At 38.9% G+C, this 17,500-nt stretch overlaps 1 protein-coding gene across 33 annotated transcripts in view; it reads right to left on the bottom strand.

The window, feature by feature from the left end:
* LOC106870514 (RNA-binding motif, single-stranded-interacting protein 2) overlaps positions 1–17,500 on the bottom strand; it is a 161,213-nt gene that overhangs the window by 142,294 nt on the left and 1,419 nt on the right. For 16 of the 33 annotated variants that reach the window (XM_089343710.1, XM_089343703.1, XM_089343701.1 and 13 more), the window contains exon 2: positions 6,714–7,180. In XM_089343710.1, coding sequence (XP_089199836.1) covers positions 6,714–6,833 — 120 coding nt within the window. In that variant the 5' untranslated portion in view covers positions 6,834–7,180. Of the gene's footprint in view, positions 1–6,713; positions 7,181–12,082; positions 12,236–12,479; positions 12,770–17,500 lie in introns of those variants that run through there. The other 17 variants (XM_089343691.1, XM_089343700.1, XM_089343706.1 and 14 more) reach the window with 9 other exon arrangements.

Genomic DNA, 17,500 nt, shown 5'->3' with positions numbered 1-17,500 from the left:
TTTCTTAGCCAAAATAATGTCCTGCTGAAGAAGTGAGGAAGAACAATCTCTAGAATTGAAGTCTCATTAAGGCCACAGCCAGCAAAACGTAAGCACACATTCATACACATACTCACTCACACACACACACAGATATACACACATGTATATTCACACAACTTGCTTTCCTTACTTCAGACTGTCTGACTAAAAGATCTACCAGACATATTCAAGAAAAATTTGAAGTAGATTTGATCTCACAACCCACAAGTTAGAAAGAAGAGAAATATTTTGTAAATTCAATCTTTTATTTCTTGTTCCACAAAAGCAATATAATTTCATACTACATAATAAAATATTCAGGCAGAAATAAAATAAAAATAAAATCATCTAAAAGTTAAATAAATGTATTTTCCAATGTATATTTACAAGAAATAATCGGATTTTTAAAAATGACAATGTTTTTTTTTTTTTTTTAAATCAGGAAAAATATAAAAATTTATAACTGATAAAATCCCTGAATTTAAAAGGTTGTAAGAGATTTCTTTGAATTATTTGTGATGCTTACAAGTCACCATTTCTCAAACAGACACAATATATTTTTCAAAATCAATTCCATTGAGTTGTTTTATTTCTCAAGCTAGTATTGATTTTGGTTTTCTTAGGGAAGATGGAGTGGAATAAATATACGGGGAAGTGGTTGGGTTTCGGTTGTACTTTAGAAATACATTACAGGTTGATGGTTAACCCTTTGAATAGCAAATTACCAAAGACTTCATACACTGAATTGATCTTTTCTCTTCCTTTACCATTTTCACTTCCACTTTTCCATGCCTGCATGGGTTGAATGGAATTCACTGCAGTAGATTTTAACACGTTTGAATATACACAAACTGTTTTATACTTGCATGGGTCAGATGGAATTTGCTGAGGCAGATTTTCTATGGTCAGATGGGCATTTGACTACAGAAAATCGGCCTCAGCAAATTCTTGTTGTCAACCCTCACTTGTTTCCATGCAGGATAATTTTTGCCCTGGGTTAAATATAAATGTACACCACTTTATTTTAATCATCACTACTTAGTGTGTCTAATTAATTTCAACTTGACAAAGCTTTGTACACACCAGCAAATTTATTATTTGCTATTTACATATAAGAACAGCAGTTCTCAGTGGGCTATGAAAGACAAATCTGCTGCCTACAGCTGATGAAGCATAACAACATAGAAATACATGTCCTGCACTCTGGTAATTTCATTTACAACCCAGTTCAAAGACTGAACTAGTCAAAGAAGCAGACATGGCTACGTGGTTAAGAAGTTCACTTCAAAATTACATAATTTTGAGTCCAATCATACAGCACAGCACTTTAGACAAGTAGCTTCTATGATGGCCTCTTAGAATCTAAAATCTTGCCATGAAAGGTACTTGCTACGAGGGTCGGCTGAAAATTCATAGGCTGAACGAGAGGCTCTCATGGAATGTTACCAAACAAGGTTTATTTATTCCATTGGTGTTGCAGTGCTTGGATCCCATTGGTGAAGAGGCTTTCATCCTGCTGACCTGAAACATCATCAACAGCTGATATGACATCATCATCATCATCATCATCACTGCAATACTGGTTCTCAGCCAAGTATTCTGTCATGTTGTAGATGGAAACTGAGGATTGTCAGAATTTTCAACATCCTTTTTCTATGCTGGCATATGTCAGACTAAACATATTGAAGCAGATATTTTACAGCTGGATGTTCTTCCAGTCACCAACCCTAATCTGGTGCCATTGGTTCCTACATGTCAACAGGACTTTTGCTTATAGGAGAACATAAACAAAAAACACTACATTTGCTCAGGTGTTAATGAGGATATGTAGATACAGAAGCACACACACACACACACACACAAACATGCCTCCACATGCCAGTGGCACATGACAAGCACCAAGCACACTCTGTAAAGTGGTTTGCATTAGGAAGGGCATCCAGCCATAGAAGCCATGCCAAAAAAGACAACTGGAGCCTGGCACAGATCCCCGGCTGGCCAACTCCTACCAAACTGTCCAACCCATGCCAGCAAGGAAGAAAGACGGCAAACAATGATAATGATGATGATGATGATATATATATATATACAGAAGAGTGGCTGTGTGGTGAAGAAGCTTGCTCCCCAACACATGATTTTAGGTTCAGTCCCACCTCTCCAGGTTAAATTCATGCATATATATATATATATATATATATATATATATATATACACATGCATATATATATATAGACACACATGCACACATACATGCATAGATACACAGGCGCGCACACTCACACCTACAACATTCATGAAAACACATATACACAAATATGTATATACACACATGCACATATACATACACATAATATACATTTAGCAGATTAAATTATGTCTTGCTGTGGAATGAAATTCAAGGATAGGCACACACGCTCACCTCCACCCCGCCAACTGGGGAAACATTCTATTCTGCTCTCTATGTGCATGTATATGTGTATGTGAGTGTATGCATGTGTACGTATGTGTCTGTGAGTGCGTGTATGTGTGCACATGCATGTGTGTGTGTGCACTCACACACAAAACACATTATTGGCAAACCAGTTTGGTTATTGGAACAACTGCAGGTCTTTGGCTCATTACTCTTCACCGGGTCCTGCTCAGCCATGCCATTCTGTCGAGAGCAGGAGGCCATGGCTGAAGGCTAAATAAAATGTGCTGCCTAGTTTATTTGGAGGTAAACTAATTTGCATATTGGTTCTAAGGTTGGCAATTGTTAAAGATTCTCCTTAAAACAAACACAATATGAATTCTAAAAATAATCAGTTTTTCAAAGTACATTACCACACTTGAATATATATATATCATCATCGTTTAACGTCCGCTTTCCATGCTAGCATGGGTTGGACGATTTGACTGAGGACTGGTGAAACTGGATGGCAACACCAGGCTCCAATCTAAATTTGGCAGAGTTTCTACAGCAGGATGCCCTTCCTAACGCCAACCACTCAGAGAGTGTAGTGGGTGCTTTTACGTGTCACCCGCACGAAGACCAGTCAGGCGGTACTGGCAACGGCCACGCTCGAAATGGTGTCTTTTATGTGCCACCCGCACAAGAGCCAGTCCAGAGGCACTGGCAACGATCTCACTCGAAAATCCTACGAAGGCCAGTCAGGCGGTACTGGCAATGGCGACGCTCAAAATGGTGCATCTTATGTGCCACCCGCACAAGAGCCAGTCCAGGGGCACTGGCAACGATCTCACTTGGCTTGAGTTATTAATATTTCTAAGTCTCACAGGTTTCGTGTGTCACATAGCTAGCTAGAGGCGATGGCTTCTTGGAGCTAATTCACGGCAGCTTTCGTCCTAATTTTGGGACTGCCATGTTGGCTTGGCGATAACTATTAATTTCCAGTACCGCTGCCGTAGTCTCCTTTAGAGAGACTTAGAAATATTAATAACTCTATTTCTGAAAACCAGTGGATAGATTCCACTGAAATTAGATAAATAACCTTCGAGCAGATAGTCAGCAGCGCCGCCTGGCTAAGGCTTGGCTACTCTGCATTGACAAGGGGCAACACTCTGAAACTAGTCTAGTCTGCAGATGCCAAACCAGCAGGGGGACACTGCTGACCTCCCCTGTTCGAAGGTTATAAAGGACACAGGTTTCGTGTGTCACATAGCTAGCTAGAGGCGATGGCTTCTTGGAGCTAATTCACGGCAGCTTTCGTCCTAATTTTGGGACTGCCATGTTGGCTTGGCGATAACTATTAATTTCCAGTACCGCTGCCGTAGTCTCCTTTAGAGAGACTTAGAAATATTAATAACTCTATTTCTGAAAACCAGTGGATAGATTCCACTGAAATTAGATAAATAACCTTCGAGCAGATAGTCAGCAGCGCCGCCTGGCTAAGGCTTGGCTACTCTGCATTGACAAGGGGCAACACCCTGAAACTAGTCTAGTCTGCAGATGCCAAACCAGCAGGGGGACACTGCTGACCTCCCCTGTTCGAAGGTTATAAAGGACACAGGTTTCGTGTGTCACATAGCTAGCTAGAGGCGATGGCTTCTTGGAGCTAATTCACGGCAGCTTTCGTCCTAATTTTGGGACTGCCATGTTGGCTTGGCGATAACTATTAATTTCCAGTACCGCTGCCGTAGTCTCCTTTAGAGAGACTTAGAAATATTAATAACTCTATATATATATATATATATATATATATACACACAGACACACACACATGCATGCATGTATGTATGTATGCATGCATGTATATATGTATGCATATATGTGTGTGCATGCGTGCATGTGTGTGGCTGTGTTATGTTTGTCCCTCACCACTGCATTATAGCCGGTGTTGGTTTATTTACTGTTTACGTTTACAAACTAGTTGTTCGGAAAAAGAGACTGATGAAAAAAAGCACTAAACTTAAAATAAGTAATGAAGACGATCTGTTCGACAAAAGCCGTTGAGGCGGTGCCCAACTAAAGCCGCAGACGAACGACCGAAGTTTAAAAAATAGATTGTATTAGCCAGTGACAGACGTATATACCCTCTCATCCATAATATAAATGCAGAAATGGAAACTAAAGGAGGTAACTCCGATACGTTGTGAGTAATCTCCCTTGGTGTGGCATGCCGAAGATGCCAACAATGTGTATACAACAGGGTTCCACAAAAGTTTTTCACTCGCGACACAGTTATGGTCTTTTCAAAATTCGGCGGCACACCTGAACTAAAAATATAACTAAAAGTATGGAGGGGTGGGGGGAGAATTATATTCAGGTTACACTGCGGCACACCTAGCATCGTCTCGTGACACACCAGTGTGTCGCGGCAGACCGGTTGCGGAGCACTGGTATACAATAAGATTGAAATACCCGTGTTGACCGCGGCCATGCTGGGGCACTGCCTTGAAGGTCTTAGTCGATTTTCTGTACTTTGTCAAATATTAGATTTTAATATGATTAATGAAGGTGGTGACGATGTTGGTGGATGTAGTGGTGTGAGGGGAGGAGTAACGGGTGGTGTGAGGGGAGGAGTGACGGGTGGTGGTGTGATGATGGAGAAACTTGCAGTGTTAGTAATGATATGAGTGTGCTGATGGGGGTGGGAGAATCAGTGGTGGGTTTATGGTGGTGAAGATGGAGGTGGCAGTGGTGATAGTGATGCTGGTGGTGGTGGTGGTGGTGATGACAGCAGCAGAAGTAGTGGTGGTGGTGGTGGTGGTGGTGATGACAGCAGCAGAAGTAGTGGCGGTGGTGGTGGTGATGACAGCAGCAGAAGCAGTAGTGGTGGTGGTGAATGGTGACAACAACGGCAAAGGTGCTGGTGGTAGTGGCTACAGCACCAGTGGGGTTGGTTGTGGTGGTGACAGTGGAAGAAACGTCAGTGGTGGCAGTGGTAGGTGGCAGTGCTGGTGAGTGTAGCAACAGCAGTGGTAGTGGTGGCAATAACTGCAGTGGCAGTATTGGTTGTGGTGGTTGTGGTGGTGGAGGTAGTGGGACATGTTGGTAGTTGGAATGTTGTTGTTGTTGGTGGTGGTGGTGGACTAGATTTGTGGTGGATGTCCTGCATGGAGATCAAACATTAAATGATGATTCTGTTGCCTGTGCTGACACCAATGATGATGACAGCCCTTAGAGCCTCCTCCAGTCATGGCCAACCACGGATTTCTGCACCTGGAAAGTGCTTCTCTAAGGAACAGGCCTGGTCAAGGTTTTTTGTGGAAGACCAACAGTTGCCCAATCATACAAGTCTCCACTCTCCCCTCTCTATCCCCCCCCCCCCACTAATGATGTCCAAGAGAAAGCCAGAACCAATACTGTTTGGCATTTTATATCGTCACAGACATTGATGTCAGGACACAGACTGCTCGGACAGATATTGCAAAACATCTCGTCTGATGCCCAAAGATTTCTATTAATTCCCTGCCTTAGATTGTGACTTTTCAATTGACCCCTGAATATATGAAAGGCTAAGTTTCAGATCAAAGGATAGGGGCCAGATTAATAAGGACCACATCTTCTCAGAGATGAAAATGGTTTTGTGTAGGGCCAACATCCCTACCTAGAAAACAAAAAAGGCAAGGTTACAGAAGCACTGAGGCAATTCAAAACCAACAAGAGATGGGAGAGGAAGGCTTTATCTTGGACACATGTCAGGCCCTGCCCTGGAGCCACGAGGCAGGTGGAAGGGAGGAGACTCTAGAAATAGCTGGAAGCAGAGACGAAAAATAAGCAGGGGTCTAAATGGGGGGAAACAAAACAGGTCAGATTCAAGATCAGTGGCAAACTCGGCCGATATCGACTTTCGTCAACAAGGGAGATGACTCTAGCCTTTCAGACGGCTGATTCTAATCCATTAATACCCTCCTGGGCTGAAAGTAACTCACTTAGAAGAAAGCTGTGAGTTTGTTATTAGAATAGGAAGTTGCGTTGCACTTGAAAGCTCCTGTCAACCAGTTGGAAAAACAGTAGTAGTAGTAGTAGTAGTAGTAGGATAGTATATCCCTTGGTTCTTATTTTATCAACCCTGAAAGAATGAAAAGTAAAGTTGTCTTTGGCAGAATTTGAACTCAGAATGTACGGAGTCAGAAGAAATGCTGCTAAGCATTCTGTCCGACCCATTATACAACTCTGTCAGCTGACCACCTTCATCGAAAAACTAATGAAAGAAAATAAACTAATAATAACCAAACTTAAGAATTACCTTTTTCTCCATATATGGCCCTTGCAATGCTGGCACCCTGTTATCATATTGTCTGTGTTGGTTGAGCCTATCAACCCCTGGAGGACCATCAACAGGGCTTTGTGAAGCATACCCATCCATATGAAAATGATTAATGTTTCCTCACCAATAACATTGGGTCGGTGCAGAAGAATGTGAAAATCACAAGAATTACCGAAAGCACTTTAGTCCACCCTCGCAGAATTCAAAGGATTTGTTAAAAGCAAATGCCCCTTTTTTTTTTTGATTTGTTTTTATTTCAATTAATTTTTTTCTCTCCTTTTTGTCTTGACTATTTTTATTTTATTTTTTTTTTAATTTTCCATTTGTATGGTTAACAAGACACAGAAGATTTTTGCCTCGTCTTTGAGGATATTTTGTTTGTTTTATATTTAAATTCTTGATGGTGTCATCAGACTGTAAAGAAGACTCTCACTGTAGCTCTCTATCTGAAATGATAAATCAATTTAGTATTAGTTAAACAATAACAACAAAAACAACAATAACAACAAAAACATTATTTTATAATTTACTGATTTACTGGAAGACAGCAATTTTACTTCACTTGACATGTCTTATCAAGTACAGCAAATCGCCACATCTCTCAGTCTCTCGTCATTTCCTCACTGAAGCACAACATCTGAAGATCCTTTCTCACAACTTCACCCCATATCTTCCTAGGTTTACCCCTTCCACAGATATCCTCCACAATTCGAGCTTGGCACTTCTTTATGCAGCTGTCCTCATCCATATACATCACATGACCAAACCAGCGCAGTCTCCTCTCTTGCACACAACATCCAATGCCTCTTACACCCTGTTTTCCTCTTAAATTATTTACGCTCTGTCATGCATGCACCCTGACATTACCCATCCAGTGGAACCAGCGTTAATACAAAAGGGTAATGCTGTGTTAGAACACAGAATACTGCAATAGTTACCACGAAAGAACTTCTCATGTAGACTTGTAGTGCATATAAGAACTAGCAGGAGATCATCAACTGCCATCACCACTGCTGGAAGTACCAGATCATGAGATTTTGGCCTTCCTTGGACTTGTCAATGGTAGATGCTGAAAGGGTTGGAAACAGCAGTGATTCCTCCACTAATAGTATACACAGAGTGTCTGCTCAGGCCAGTGGGTTTATAAAAAAATAATTGATAGTGACAGAAGTAGCATTAACACAAATTGGTAATATTCGTTACCAATTAAATAATAGATTAAGTTGCACACCACCTCCTGGCTGGATGTGGTTTGTAACTTGCCACTGCTAGATAACAAGGGATCATGTATACAACAAAAAAAATAGAGACAGAGTGAAATGACAAGATACATGAGTGAGGTCTACAAGGTGTAGTGTGTTGCTGAATGAGTTAATGCTAGTCAGATGGCTTTCTGTTGGATGTGGTCTCCAATGTTTGTGACCGCAACAGCAACAACAGCATTATCCCAGATATAAGAGTAATGTTTCAAGAAATATGACTCTTAAATGATCTTCATATAGAATCAAGTAGCAGAAATATATATTTTTGGTTTGAGATCAATGATTCTGAACTGGGGTCCATATGAGATTTTGCTGTTAAAATTTATCTGCAATTTATTGGCTATTGGGAGGAGGGTGCCAAGGATTCTTTCCCATTCCAGTTATGAAGAAACTGGATATCATCATATGGTATGAAAGAAATTGGTAAATCCAGTGGAGTTAACAGTTCCTCGTGAAGATAACATGGACAGCACTTGGGCTCGAAAGATTGACCGTTATGAAGACCTTCTCAACGAATGTGAAGGCAGGCTGGAAAGCAGAGCATTTTCCAATCAAAGTCAGTTGTAGAGGATTCGTTGGACACAGTGTGAGGTGACTGTTTTTATTGTTAGGCCTAACTCATCGTAAGGTAAATACCACCGTGAGTGATATCCAAACTACAGTGGAGAAAGCTAACCACTGGATTGGGTTAAAAAGAGACGATGAGCAATGGCTAGAAGAATATTGAGCAAAATCTTATAACCAGTTGATCTAGCAAGCAGGGCTTCATTTCAGGGAGGGAGGGAGCTGGTGTGCAATGATGCTGTCAAGGGGTAGGCCCCGAAATGGCATACATTCTCTCCTAATGACCCCATACACTTGCTAGCATCCAGTATGTGGAGCTTTCAATTGGTACCCAAACTGACATACCTACACAAATGTGCCCCACCGACCTTGTTTCTTTTTAACTTTCAGAAAAATTGATATTTTTCAATGAAATTTTCTACAAATACACTTCAGATTGTGCAGATTATGATTATAAGATTTTAATGTGAAATTTTTTTTTCCAAGGCTGGAGAGAAGCGTTTCGGAAAATGTACACGTGTCAACTTTGTTTCCACATAATTTTTAGAAAAATGGATATTTTTTAATGCAACGTTCTTCAAATACCTTTCAGAATGTGTAGATTGTGATTATATCTATGTTTAATATGAAAAATAAAAAGTGGTGCGTTTGCACACATACATACTGACCGACATCACATATATTCATAAAATGGAACGTGAAATTTCGAAAAAAAATTGTGACGTATGTCGGTACCAAACAACTTTATTTTTCACATTAAATTCCGATAAAATTAAAACCATCTGAAAGGTATTTGAAGAAAATTTCGTTAAAAAATACCCATTTTGCTGAAAGTTATAAGGAAGTAAAGCCGACTCGTGTGAATTTTCCAAAACTCCTCTCCCAACCCTTGGATAAAACTTTTCACAACAAATTCCGATATAATCGGAATCTGCACCTTCTGAAGCGTATTTGAAGAAAATTTCATCACAAAATATCCATTTTTCTGGAAGTTATGAGGAAACACAGTGGGGAGGGCACAATTGTGTAGGTATGCCCCCAGGACTTTTATCTGAACTGGTTTATCTTCGTTTTCTTTTTGCTTTTCTAAGATAATTTGATTTTTCGGTTAAAATAAAACTAAAATGATTTTTCTTTTAAAGATAGAAGTTTATTTATATTTAATTTTATTTTCCTTTAAATACTGATATAAATTTATGTATTTGGTGGCGCGACACCTGATCACATTTTTAATAGATCCACAAAAACAAAAAGGAGCGATAAGCATCAATAAATCAGATTATATAAATAACTATAAAGGTACGAGTTCATGTACGGTTATATACGTGTATGTGAATAGTTATATATACGTGTATATATTAATTATTTATCTACCACAATTAATACTAAGAAGGAACGTTGCAATCATTTGCCAACATCCGGTCATTAACAACAGTTCGACTTCTCCCAATTAACTCTTAATTAGGAAACGGGGTATTAATTAAGATGTCTTAAAAGGTATAACAACAACATACGTATGATTTTTCTAATGTTTAAAGGAAAACCTAGGTTATTTATGTGTTTCGCAAGCCTGAGAAACACGACCCTAACCAGACAGCATCATTGTCGTTTCAACCAACTCTTTCATTTTTTTTTTCTTCACCATCATCGTCGGCAACAAATAAACTTCTGAAAGTACATTAAAAACTACCAGAGTTATTTGTACTTTCTACGTAGTTGTTCGACATGCTGGAAACTCTAACCACATCTATTTCAAATCGCACCTAAATTATCTTAGATAATATAGACAGAGAGAGACATGTTTTTCACCCTCAGATCTGTTGGATCCAGGGCGGACTTGAGGCTAAACAGCAAGGAAAACACGTTAGATAATATAATCCTAGATACATTGTGTCTGAATAAGAGACGGTGTATTCATGACTAGAACGAAAACCTTTTGGGTATGAATATAGGCTGACCCGGGGTTAACAAAAACAAGATGGGACTCTGTGAACAATGTCATATATAGCGTTATGTCTGAATAAAAAGTTGGATGGTTACGACTGGAACGGCTATTGTCATAGTTCAACTGGTTAAGGACTTATCTGAGGCTAAATAACAACACTAATATGTTAACAATGATGTACTCAGAATACATTATTCAGTATCTTTCCTTTTAACACTATAGTGTGTGGTTTTGAGAGGGATTTAGCTGTTGTTTTCAGCACGGCCAGTGACAACATTAAAGACTCTCCCGTCTCGAGCCAACAGGGAACCTCTATACAGTGACTCAACCTGCTAGAAATAATAATACAACTCCCTCAAACCACACCCAATTGTTTGGTAATTTATTAAGACACATTGTATAATGTTATTCTATACGTTATAGGATGGTCACGGTTGGAATACTTTTAAAATAAATAAATTTGCTAGCTCAGTTAGAGCTGACCTGGGGTTAAACAACAACTGATTAAAAGTTAGTCCCAAATTTCGTCCCAAGGCCAGCTCAACTGGTATTTATTTTGTCGACCTCGAAAGTCGACCTCGGCATAATTTGAGCTCAGAACACAAAGATGGACGACTATTATTATTATCATCATTAGGTGGCGAGGCTGACAGAATCGTTGGCACGGCGGAGAAAATGTTTAGCGGCATTTCATCCGTCTTTACAGTCTGAGTTCAAATGCCATTGAGGTCGACTTTACCTTTCATCCTTTCGAAAATCGATAAAATAAGTAATAGTCTAAATTCTGGAGCTGATGTAACCGACAAGGCCCTCGCCTGCCACCCAAATTTCAGGTCTTGTGCCTATACTAGAAAGGATTATCATTATTATTATTATAGAAACTAGGAAGACGTAGAGTGATGGTAGGATGAAGGTGCTTATGTAGGTCTAATTAATGTACGTCCGAGGATGTATTTTGAGCGAAACAGTGCGTGAAAGGTTCGGGTCGGTATGACAGCCAGGTGCCCGATGTACATGTCTGACAGAAAGGTTTTACCGTAAAATGTGCCAGTATCACACACAAACTTAGTTATCCACTTACAGGTTGATATATATATATATATATATATATATATATATATATATATGCTTATATATATTAGAACCGAGAACAAACGAACTAAAGAAATACATACATACGTGCAAATATATGCTTATATATGTTTGTACGTATTATAGATGAGTATAATGCATATATATATATGTGTGTGTGAATGTATGTTTGTGACAAATCGAATAGGTATGAACATGAAATAACATTTGCATACCTATATATGTACATATTTATATACACGTGTGTGTGTGTGTGTGTGTGTGTGAGACGAGCAATGAAGACACGGCTTACATGTAAGGGCAATTATAGAAATGATTTTATGACAAACATCCCGAGGAAGTGTTCTGTAGTAAAACCAAACGTTTCTACATCGAATCCATCGATGGGAAATGTAGCTTAACGATTATATAGCTAAGATATATGTATACGCAAAGGTATATACATATGCACTTATAGAGACATGCTTACATACATACACGCATACCTTTTTCCCGTGTTCTTCCTCTTTTAGGCCATCAAAATTGTTACATACGCGCGCGCATGTGTCTGTATGTATGTATATATATATGTATATATATATATACACACACACATACATGCACGCACATTTACTTCAATGCAGTCATATATTCAACATAAACACATTAGTATGAGTATATATAAGTGATAAATAGATAGATAAGTGAAGAGACAGAGATAAATGGATAGATATACATAATACAGATATACAATACATACATGTACATATATATACACACAGACATCAATGCAAGCATACATTCTATACAGAATGTATATTAATATGCGGTAGACATGTATATATATATAAAATAAGCTATAAATTCAAATATATACATAGATATATACAGATATATACACACATATCTTCAAGGAACAGTTTTGTTTTTGGTAAAGGATGCCCCGATCCAGCTTGACGAAGGAAGCGTAACACGGACATACAGGCAGAATGACACTCAGGCACACACACATATACAACAGTGAAGCACCGAGACATACACACATATACTCGAGTACACGAACACACACACGCATACACTAGCAGTTATAAACAAATATATACATCGACACGTGCGTGTGACACATACATAAACTCACGCATAAAGCCACATGTATTATGCATGACTACAAAACATACACAATGTTACCGAACAAGAAGCATATAAGCACACACATACATATTATTCGAGCATAAACTCACACATAAACACATATATACACACACACACAACAATGTAGAACGAAGCAGGTTTGTTTCGGAGGAATGAAAAAAAAACATGGCCAAATTAAGAGACATCTTTCTCAGAATATACCTTCATATCCTATCTAAAAGACATATATGTTAAGGTAAAGCTATATACCACCATTTATTTATATTCATAACATATTTCTGCTCATTTATATATATATATATATATATATATATATATATATATATATATATATAATACATGCGCGCGGCTGTACGTGTATATAATAAAATATATAATATGGATGTGTATGTCAATGGGGTGATATGATGGATCCTCGTCGTTCGACAATGGGGATTCGTTTATTTGACCAACTGAATTACCTGCTCCTGAATTAATATGTAGCTGGCTGAGTATTCCACGGACATGTGTATCGTCAACGTAATTCCCTGACAGAATCAGCGTGACAAAGCCTTCCTTTTCAAACACAAATACAATATACTGGACGGAATGCTTTACCAATTTATTATTTTCGAAAGCTAAAATAACATGGGGAAGTGCACTGTGACCAGCGATATAATAACAACCGATAGTATTTTTTTACTTGTTTCAGTCATTTAACTGCGGCCATGCTAGAGCACCGCCTTTAGTCGAACAAATAGACCCCGGGACTTATTCTTTGGAAGCCTAGTACTTATTCTATCAGACTCTTTTGCCGACCAGTTAAGTTACGGGAACGTAAACGCACCAACATCAGTTGTCAAGCGATGGGGGTGGGGGGACAAACACACACACACACACATATATATATATGACAGGCTCCTTTCAGTTTCCGTTTACCAAATTCACTCACAAGGCTTTGGTCGGCCTGAGGCTATAGTAGATGATACTTGCCCAAGATACCTCGCAGTGGCACTGAACCCGGAACCATGTGGTTGAGAAGCAAGCTTCTTACCACACAGCCACTCATGTATGTATGTACGTACATATATATATATATATATATATATATATATATATATATATATATATATGTATATGTATATATATATATATATATATATATATATATATATATATATATATATATATATATAAGCCATCTATGAGTCCATAAGTCAGGAAGAGATGCACCCTGTATACCTATCAATGGAGTAGGTATATTATCCGAAGTGTACAGTATTATACATCCATTACGGCTGATCTTAACAATTGGTTACCTTGTGCAAAACCTATTCGTATGATTGGCCATAATGGATATATAATACTGTACACTTCAGATAATACACACACACACATAATTGTTCATTTAACATTCGCCTTCCATGCTGGCATGGGTTAGACAGCTTGGCAGGGGCTGGTCAGGCAGGAGCTTGCACCAGACATCTGTATCTGTTTTGGCAGAGTTTTTATGGCTGGATGTCCTTCCTAACACCAACCACCTAGCAGAATGGACTGAGTGCTTTTTATGTGGAACAAGCACAGGTGAGGTCACTTTTAGTAAGGATGCCCTTCCAAATGCCAACCACTTTACAATGTGGACTGGATACTTTTTACGTAGCATCATCACCTACACATAATTATATAAATTAATACAAACTACAGATATTCCACCATGATGACCTCAAGGTCCTCGCCCACTTAATATTCATCAGGCCATTACTTCCATTTGCTTCAACTCTCTTTTCTTGTTCAAAAATTAATTCTGGGAAAAGTGGAGTCTATTAAAAAAAGAAAGAAAAAGGCCTCAATACTGGCCCCACAATTGTAAGACCTCACTGTTGACTCCCTGCTGTTACTGTTTCTATCTACCAAATGTCACTTATAAAGCTTTGGCCAACCTGAAGCCCAAACACAGAAGATATCTGCCCAAAGCACTATGCAAGCTCCATGTTATGAATCAAATTTCATAATGACATGTCTGTATTGTTATAGATACGTTATGAAATTTGATATATATGAAGGCAATGTGGCTGATGCTAGTGTCGGGTAACTAGCACCCATGCTGGTGGCACGTAAAATGCACCTTTCAAGCACTGGACCTCATGGAAGCAATGACAAATGACCGATACCTTTGGCAATAAGCTGTGCTTGGGAAGGAAGATCCATCGACCTGAGTGAAATTGTAGTCATGGCCGATACTGGTGTCATGCAAGTGGCACATAAAGGCACCCATTACACTCTCAGATTGGTTGGCATTGGGAAGGGCATCCAGCCGTAGAAACTATACCAAATCAGACTGGAGTCTGATGCAGCCCCTCAGCTTACCAGCCCTGGTCAAACTGTCCAACCCTTGCCAGCATGGACAAAAGGATGCTAAATGATGATGATAATGATAATGATGATGATATATATATATATATATATATATATATATAGTTCAAATATACAGAAGATAAAAGACGAAGACGAGTGAAGGAACAAGAGGGTATATTAGTTTGACACTCAGGATGAATGGAAAGTCTTTGATGTTTTGAGCCTACTCTCTTTCAGAGACAGGACTGGGAGGGGAAAAAAATGGAGAGTGAATGAAAAAAATGTGTAGGGATTAATAGAGCAATATGATGAAATGGCCATGGATATATATACATGTATGTGTGTATGTATATATATATATATATATATATATATATATATATATATATCCTCGGCAGCAGTCACTGTCCATTTTCCATGCTGGCATGGGTTGGATGGTTTGACAGGAGCTGGTCAGGCAGAAGACTATACTAAGCTCTACTGTCTGCTTTGGCATTGTTCCTACAACTGGATGCCTTTCCTGATGCCAACCACTTTACAGAGTGTATTTGGTGCTATTTACATGGCACTAGCACCAACAGGGTCACCAAGTAACTTGCAAGACAAAAACCCCTTCAGTTGGGAGGGGAGCATTAAGCAAGGTGGTTTAGGATATCAACATAAATACACACACACACACACATGTATGCTTATATCTTTGTTTTCATTGCATGTATATCTCTATCCATAAATGGTTTATTTTGATTTCATGTTTTTATTTATCTTTATTGCCTGATCTGTGTATTTTGTTACTTTCTGATTGGAAGTGGATCTTCTCTCTCAGTTTTTTACGAGAACTTCTAGGATGCAGCAACTAGTTAAGGACCTAGAGGAGGCGATGAGGCGGCGGTCCTCGAGAAGGTTGGCAAAGGTTAACAAGGACAAGTCGATCAGTTTGCAACTCGGCACCTGGAGGGGCAAGCCGATGCCGTCCAATAACGTCGTGGGGCGTTGGACGGAAGGTCCTGTTAAGCTGCTTGGAGTCTGGTTCGGGCCAGGCCTCCAGATAGAGAAAAATTGGAGCGAGGTGACCAGCAGGGTGACTGCTCTAACCCAGACCTGGTAAATATTTATGAAATAAAGTAGCTTGCTTCCCAACCATATGGTTTTGGGTTCAGTCGCACTGCGTGGCACCTTGGGCAAGTGTCTTCTACTATAGCCTTGGGCCGATCAAAGCCGTGTGAGTGGATTTGGTAGACGGAAACTGAAAGAAGCCCGTGTTTTTCTCCTTGTCTCCGTATTCTTTCTGTTGAAGAGCGTAGCTCGAAACGTCAAAGACTTTCCGTATTCCCGAGCGTCATACTAATATATACTTTTGTTATTTACACCACCTGTCCTCGTCTGTTGTTATTTTTTGTATATTCTCCCATATATATATATATATATATATATATATATATGTATGTGTGTCTGTACCCCCAACATCGCTTGACAACCGATGGTGGTGTGTTTACGTCCCCGTAACTTAACGGTTCGGCAAAAAGACCCCGATAGAATAAGTACTAGGCTTCCAAAGAATAAGTCCTGGGGTTGATTTGTTTGACTAAAGGCGGTGCTCCAGCATGGCCGCAGTCAAATGACTGAAACAAGTAAAAAAATAAAAGAATATATATATACATAGGCAGACAGACATATTATGTACACGCGCACACATATCCTGCCAAACATGTTTTAGACTTTTCTTTTCCTATTTTTGCATCAACAACTTTTGTTGAGTAAAGTAAGACAATACTTTTTTTTTATATTTATAAAATTTGAAGTCGAAACTTCGAACTGCTGTTAATTAAAGTTTCAGCTTTAATCAATTAATTTACCATAAACTCTTCTCTCTCTCTCTCCCTCTCTTTTACCCAATGTGCAGGTATATATGTACACATATATGTATGTATGTATATATGTATGTATGTGTATATGTACGTTCATATGTGAACATGTATGTATGTGTGCATACATGTAGATAGATAGAGACAGACAGACTTGTGTGTGTGCGTGTTCCTGTTATAATACATATATGTACAGACAAATACAAAGATAATATATGCACATTAATGGATAACATATAAGAGAGGGAAGAAGAAAAGGTACCCTTTTGCTAAGTTATCTACTATTCACTCGAATCTGAAATCCTAATTCCAAACTTCCCAGACATGTTTCGAACGAGTATTCTTTCTATTGCCCGTCTCAAAACCACCGGCACCAAGAAAACTCAAGAGCAGCGATTTGCAAGGTTTCACCTTTTTATATACATATATGTATTCAATTTAAATAAACGAATAATAAAATTAACGAATAAGAGAAGGTGCACAAGGAATGCATTAGTTTGATGCTCGGGATATACATAGACAAGGAAAGGTCTGAAGGGCTGACTTTGAAGTTTCCGCTTGCAAAGTGTGATTCAG

Source organism: Octopus bimaculoides, chromosome 27 (assembly GCF_046866305.1).
Source record: "Octopus bimaculoides isolate indiv1 chromosome 27, ASM4686630v1, whole genome shotgun sequence".
Classification (NCBI taxonomy): Eukaryota; Metazoa; Mollusca; class Cephalopoda; order Octopoda; family Octopodidae; genus Octopus; species Octopus bimaculoides.
The sequence above is the reverse complement of the archived record's forward strand: the minus strand, read 5'-3'. Positions and strand labels throughout refer to the sequence as shown.